A 7,442-nucleotide genomic window follows, 5' to 3' on the forward strand; every position below is an offset into this window, starting at 1 on the left:
GCAGGTGGCGGCAGAGGCGGGAATTCAAACGGAAGTGGTTCATATCAACAGGAGTCACCATTTCTACCGCACCGTACAATCAGCTTCTCTTGATAGCAGTACAACATGAAGTAAGTAAGCATTAAACACTTTATAGGGGGTTTCTAGTTTATATCTGTTATTTACTCTTGATTTTCGCTGCTAGTAAACATTGCAGCTTGTTAAACGGCGCCATCGCTCCGTTCTTATTGGCCAGATTCTGTTAAAACTCCTCGCGGTTTAATGATTTCCTTCAATCGATCAGTGAAGTTACTTGATTAGATATTAACAATCTGCTTCATTAAAAGCACAAGGAACTGCTTTTTCCTTCGGCATATTGTGAGCAGCCAGTACTGACAGGAATAAAGTGTTTTGTGGGGTGTTTTTCTGCCGCTTCACAATCAAATGATTCACACAGACATGCACACAAATAGGTTTTAGAAGAGCTGTTACATGTGCTGCATGATCTAAAATATGCCTTTAATGCTGCACAATACAACTAAGAACACGCTACCAATAAACTGCTAAAAGTAATCTACTTATCTCCTGTTTATGTGCGTTGTTCTTCTCCTCACGTGCCCTTTTATTTCCTCCTTTAAGTCTTATGTAAAACACTTTATTCTTAACGGGTGTGACACATGATGCTGCTTAAATCAAGACTGAAACCAGTCTTCCTGTACGTCTCACAGCCTAAAGACAGTCGCAGATGAGCCGGGGTGACGGGTCTGAGGTTATTTACTGAACCCTCCTCTCTGTCCTGTGTTTTCAGTCCGCTCACCAAGGTGAAGCTGATCAACGAGCTGAATGAGCGCGAGGCCAACCTCGGCATCAACGAGTCCGTTTCCTGGCACAGTGTCTACAAAGACAGCGCCTGGATCTTTGTTGGTGAGGCTTTAACCAGCTCTGCGTCGCATTTCTAGCAGGTTTTCTTCACATTTAGTTGATGGACATAAAGCAAAGAGGAAGCCTCCAATGGACAGTTATGATTATATATTGATAGAGTCACATAATCCACTGATATTGGTGCTTTTAACTAATACTGTGTGTATATGAGCCCCAGAAATCCAGCAACTGTCAGATTTTAGACTCTAAAAGTCTCTCCAGTAACAGAAACTCAAGTGACCTGCATCTCTCAGGTCCTGTCAGGTCACAGCTGGATTTTTTCCTCTTTCTTAAGGACATCACTTTCAGATCCTGTTCATCTGCTGGAGATAGTTTTTTTAGGCCTGACTCTTCTTCTTTTGTCCTCCACTTGTCCAGTTTCCTCAAATGTTTTAAGGACACACTGCACACCATGCTGAGATATGCCAAGTTTTCAGCTAATAGCTCTTTGGGAATCACCTTGTTGCTGCAGAAATCCTATTTTCTGTCTGTCAAACTGTGTTTTCTTTGCTGTTTTTCATAGATGCAGCTAAAGAAATGGGAACAAATGATGTGTCTTTGTGACAAAGTGCCTAAAGATCCAGTTTAAAATGGCTTCTTTGCTAAGTTGTCTGTTCTGTGTCGACACAACACTGGTTCATCCCTTGAGTTAGGAGCCTTTTTTCTTTCTGAATGGGTCAAAGGTCAAAGTTAAGAGGCTGAACAAAGAAAAAACACTGAAAATGACAGATTAGTATCAGCTTCTGTAAAGATAAAAGCTCATAAATGTAAGTTTCTGTTTGAATAAAAGGTGTTTGGCTTCCTGCAGGCGGGTTTCCCTACGAGTTGACTGAAGGCGACTTGATCTGCGTCTTCTCTCAGTACGTAAATCTGCTCATGTCTCCGGTTATTGTGAAAATATATATATATATATATATATATATATATATATATGTGAAAATGACCTTTTATTTTCGACCAATCAGGTACGGAGAGACCGTCAACATCAACCTGGTGCGGGACAAGAAGACGGGGAAGTCCAAAGGTTTCTGCTTCATCTGCTACGAGGACCAGAGGAGCACCATCCTGGCTGTGGACAACTTCAACGGCATCAAGGTGTTTGCATGTAACTGCGCCCCCTACAGGCAGAGAAAGGAACAACACCAACTGCACAAAGCAAACAGAAATATTCAGTTTATTATAAAGTTATATGGAGAAAAGCTTCTCATTTGGTCTCAGGCTCTATAAATTACTATAAAAATGACTTAATTATTAAAACATCTGCAAAGTTTGATCTCTTTTGCTTTTGTTCGGTCAGATTAAAGGTCGGACCATCCGGGTGGATCACGTGAAAGACTACCGTCCGCCCAAAGACAACGAGGACATGGACGACATCACCAAACACCTGAGGGAGGAGGGCTGTGCACCCAAAGCCCCCGAGGCGCCGTCCTCCTCCTCCTCAGAGGAAGACGAGCAGTACAACGTACCTGTGAAGAAGCCCAAAAAAGGTGAGGCCACTTCCTTTTGTCTGAAACAACCTGAAACAAGACGAGGTGGATTTAAATTCCTGTTTTTCTCAGACAAGAAAGAGAAGAAGAAAAAGAAGAAAGAGAAGAAGGAGAAGAAGAAGAAGCGGAGCCGGGCACCTTCTTCCTCTCCTCCTCCTCCTCCTCGTCCTGCTGCTGTCAGAGTCAAAGAGGAGAAGGAGGACGCCGCCTACGACAAATACAACCAGAAGGTGGCGCCAACACGAGAACAACAGAACGGCCAGAGAGCGAGAGAGATGGAGGCACGGCGCGAGGAAGAGGAGAGGCGGCGAGGGACAGACAGGGACGAAGACACGAGGAGGAACCGTGACAGCGACGAGGAGAGAAGAAGAGAGACGAATAGAGACAGAAACGATAGAAGAAGAGATGACAGAAGAAGAGAGCTGGATAGAGACAGAGATGATAGAAGAAGAGAGACGGACCGGGATGACAACAGAAGAAGAGAGATGGATAGAGACCGAGATGATGAAAGAAGAAAAGACACAGACAGAAGAAGAGAGACGGATAGAGACCGAGACGACAGAAGAAGAGACAGAGACTTTGACAGGAGATAAGAAAAAGGAGGTGGAGCTACAAATGAGTCCATAATTAACTGATAATTTGGTGGTTTTAGGACGGTTTATGTCAAAATAAATCAGAAGAAATACATTGTTGGAATTAACAATAAATAAAAGATGAGTTTGTTTATATTGTTTCATGTTTTCATTTCAGCTTTCATGTCTGAATTCATCCGACCTTTAAAAATCGTTTAATAACGTTAAAACACTTCACGCCCCCTGGTGGCTGCAGCTGTCATTACACCTGAACGGACCTCATGATTTTATGTGGGACTTTTTCCTTCATGTTCGTTACAAATTGAATTGAATTGAATTGTAAGGAGCACGTGTGTGAGGCGTAAACATGTTTCAGAAAGGTTTGTGGGGTTTTTTTGTGAGTTTGTAATAAATCAAAGAAACGTTATATATCTGTAAAATAACTCCAACGAGAGGTGAACAACCTAAAAAAAAACTAGAACTTTTAATCACGCTTTAGCAGGTAACATCTTTAAATTCCACCCAGCAGCTATTTATTCGTTTAAAGTCATTTGAGCTTCTCAAAATTGTACATTTTAAGTTTTTTACCCAAAAATGGTGAAAAAAAATAACTTTTCCATTAATATGCTAATGAGGCCCGCCTATAACCCCGCCCACCTACAGCCACCAGAAACACTGGTTTACTCTGTGCAGCTTTAGGAATATTTGGGCAATTCAGTGATAAATATTTCCACCAGTGTGGTTCTCACGATGAGGAAGTTAAATTATAGCATACTTACAAGTTTATACACAACTTACAATCACTTTTGGTCATCAAACAGTTTCACTCAGAGCTTTTTAATGATGTAGACTGGTGGGTGGAGCCTGTTCAGGCCACTGGAGCTGACCAATCACAGTGGACTTTTGTTTAAAAAGGACAAATTAAGATTAGCTGAAGCAGATACAACTTTAACGAAGTCATTTCTTTGGAAATTTAAGGAAAATTGGCCAAATATAAACATCTATTTTCTCCCTGACCTAAGATTAATGTATTCGATGCATTTTGTCCACTCCGTGTAGCGTCATTAGCATTAGCATTAGCACAAAGAAGCTACCTGTAAATTGTTAGCATAACATCACCTGCATTTTAGCCTGACTTTGCAAACATTGAATTTCAGGACTGGGAACAAAGCAGTTAATCTAAACCTGAAAAAAGGTGGAACACATATCTTTGGGAGAATGTATTAAATGTTTTATTGCTAATATCATTAATAATAAGTTAGCATTGCTAACAACTATAATTACCTCATTAAAAGGAGAAGTTTTCGCTGCATGCAGAATCCAAACAGATGTTGTCACATTTTTTTGCTTTAATGTCGGCCTACATGGATTCTAATCCTAATTATATCCTAATTCTAGTCCTTTATTTCTTTTAATTTTGCTATTACAGTCGCTGTGGTGAAGGTTTCTGAGGGCGATGCCTCTTTGAAGCAGGTTTGTGTCAAGTTTCTACTAATAAAAATAGTATTTCTGTGAGTGAAGGAAGAAAGGAAACACAACAGAGGTCTGAAGGTTTTATGTTTCAGTTACAGACATGATCATCAGAGGTATGTTCCTGCTCAGCAACAGTTTCACAACAGGGAATGTTTGTCACATTCAGTGAGTCCAACACGTGGCTTTGAACAGGTGAGCATGAAGAAGTCCCTGGGCTATCATTTCAGTTGCATTTCACAGGTTTTTAGCCAAGAAGCAGATCAGCACCGAGAGTCCTTGAGAAAGAGCGCAGAGAGGAGGAGGAGGAGGTCGTTGTTGGTAGAAAAGTAAGGCGCTGGCGGCTGAACGGGGAGGAGGGATGTGAGGATTACGCCTCCGTTTCACTGCTTTTATGAGATTAAAAGGATTAACCACAGAGGTCAAACACAGACCTCTGAAACGAGACAGCTGCAGGGATCTAAACCGGCAACCTCCAGCTGAGCAGCGCAGTGAGAGCGTTTTAATCATTCTGATTTACCTGAAATACCAGCAGCCGGGTCCAGGCGTCAGACACAATGAAGCTGGTTAAGAACTGCTTAATTTACGGAGTATTTTCTATAAAATCCATTAACTGGTATCAAAAAATGCTTAAAAGGTTCTGTTTTGTAAGTTACTGCCACATATGACAAAGAAAATCAGCAAAGAAAGCACACATAAGGAGCTGAAAACAGTAAAAATGATGATTATATTCAACACAAAGCACGAAACGATGTGCACGAACGTTTAGTTTCGTCATGAAATCAGTGAAACGCCTTTAGAAGAAGAATGATTGATGTAGGTGAAGGCAGCAACATTAAAGTCAGCAGAAGAAGAAGAAGAAGCAGAGACTCCAGACTACCTGATGAGTTCAGGCTCATTCTGCAGAGTTGGAACCGGGAACTCTCCCACATCTCTGCAGTATTCCTGTGGAAACCACTGATCTTAGTACGGCTTAAACTCGACTTTTAAAATCTAATCTGACCTCAAACCAAAGTCAAAGCATGGCACCCAGATCAGGTGGTTAAAACATTTCCACCGACTCGTGCTGCAGTTTCAACCCTCCTCCACAGCTCCTGAAAAACCAAGTGTACGATGCTTCAGCTACAGATCCGTCACCATAGAAACGGTTGCTGTTGGTTGTTTTTATCCATGACGACACGCTAAAGCAGGGATGTCTAACTCCGGTCCTGGAGGGCCGCCGTCCTGCAGGTTTCAGATGTTTCAGATTAAATGAATCTCTTCTAAAGGTTGTTAAGTTCTGCACAAAGCAGCTAATGAGGCACTGATCTGAATCAGGTGTTGGAGCAGGAAACATCTAAAACCTGCAGGAAAACATCTAAAACCTGCAGGAAACAGCTAAAACCTGCAGGAAACAATCTAAAACCTGCAGGAAACAGCTAAAACCTGCAGGAAACAGCTAAAACCTGCAGGAAACAGCTAAAACCTGCAGGAAACAGCTAAAACCTGCAGGAAAACATCTAAAACCTGCAGGAAAACATCTAAAACCTGCAGGAAAACATCTAAAACCTGCAGGAAAACATCTAAAACCTGCAGGAAAACATCTAAAACCTGCAGGAAAACATCTAAAACCTGCAGGAAAACATCTAAAACCTGCAGGAAAACATCTAAAACCTGCAGGAAAACATCTAAAACCTGCAGGAAAACATCTAAAACCTGCAGGAAAACATCTAAAACCTGCAGGAAAACGTCTAAAACCCGCAGGGAAACATCTAAAACCCGCAGGGAAACATCTAAAACCCGCAGGGAAACATCTAAAACCCGCAGGAAAACATCTAAAACCTGCAGGAAACATCTAAAACCTGCAGGAAAACATCTAAAACCTGCAGGAAAACATCTAAAACCTGCAGGAAAACATCTAAAACCTGCAGGGAAACATCTAAAACCTGCAGGAAACATCTAAAACCTGCAGGAAACAGCTAAAACCTGCAGGAAACAGCTAAAACCTGCAGGAAACAGCTAAAACCTGCAGGAAAACAGCTAAAACCTGCAGGAAAACATCTAAAACCTGCAGGAAACAGCTAAAACCTGCAGGAAACAATCTAAAACCTGCAGGAAACAGCTAAAACCTGCAGGAAAACATCTAAAACCTGCAGGAAAACATCTAAAACCTGCAGGAAAACATCTAAAACCTGCAGGAAAACATCTAAAACCTGCAGGAAACCATCTAAAACCTGCAGGAAACATCTAAAACCTGCAGGAAACATCTAAAACCTGCAGGGAAACATCTAAAACCTGCAGGGAAACATCTAAAACCTGCAGGAAAACAGCTAAAACCTGCAGGAAAACATCTAAAACCTGCAGGAAAACATCTAAAACCTGCAGGGAAACGTCTAAAACCTGCAGGAAAACATCTAAAACCTGCAGGAAAACATCTAAAACCTGCAGGAAACATCTAAAACCTGCAGGAAACATCTAAAACCTGCAGGAAACGTCTAAAACCTGCAGGAAAACATCTAAAACCTGCAGGAAAACATCTAAAACCTGCAGGAAAACATCTAAAACCTGCAGGAAAACGTCTAAAACCCGCAGGGAAACATCTAAAACCCGCAGGGAAACATCTAAAACCCGCAGGGAAACATCTAAAACCCGCAGGAAAACATCTAAAACCTGCAGGAAACATCTAAAACCTGCAGGAAAACATCTAAAACCTGCAGGAAAACATCTAAAACCTGCAGGAAAACATCTAAAACCTGCAGGGAAACATCTAAAACCTGCAGGAAACATCTAAAACCTGCAGGAAACAGCTAAAACCTGCAGGAAACAGCTAAAACCTGCAGGAAACAGCTAAAACCTGCAGGAAAACAGCTAAAACCTGCAGGAAAACATCTAAAACCTGCAGGAAACAGCTAAAACCTGCAGGAAACAATCTAAAACCTGCAGGAAACAGCTAAAACCTGCAGGAAAACATCTAAAACCTGCAGGAAAACATCTAAAACCTGCAGGAAAACATCTAAAACCTGCAGGAAAACAT

General features: G+C 41.5%; 1 protein-coding gene and 1 long non-coding RNA gene across 2 annotated transcripts; one reads left to right on the forward strand and one right to left on the reverse strand.

Annotated features, from left to right (window-relative positions):
* Positions 1–7: 7 nt before the first annotated feature.
* Positions 8–3,094, forward strand: rbmx2 (RNA binding motif protein X-linked 2). Its single transcript, XM_072374509.1, has 6 exons — positions 8–110; positions 788–903; positions 1,709–1,760; positions 1,866–1,995; positions 2,198–2,387; positions 2,460–3,094. Exons 1-6 carry the CDS (start codon positions 106–108, stop codon positions 2,978–2,980), a joined length of 1,014 nt encoding a protein of 337 aa, XP_072230610.1. The 5' UTR covers positions 8–105; the 3' UTR covers positions 2,981–3,094.
* Positions 3,095–4,288: 1,194 nt separating this feature from the next.
* On the reverse strand, positions 4,289–6,342 carry LOC140279685 (uncharacterized). The gene is made up of 3 exons (XR_011909353.1): positions 6,251–6,342; positions 4,452–5,772; positions 4,289–4,419 (listed from the first exon to the last, which is right to left on the reverse strand). It is a non-coding gene; the product is annotated as an uncharacterized lncRNA (long non-coding RNA).
* Between the last annotated feature and the right edge of the window lie 1,100 nt (positions 6,343–7,442).

Source organism: Leuresthes tenuis, unplaced genomic scaffold, assembly GCF_036924035.1.
Source record: "Leuresthes tenuis unplaced genomic scaffold, fLeuTen1.0.hap1 SCAF_21, whole genome shotgun sequence".
Taxonomy (NCBI): Eukaryota; Metazoa; Chordata; class Actinopteri; order Atheriniformes; family Atherinopsidae; genus Leuresthes; species Leuresthes tenuis.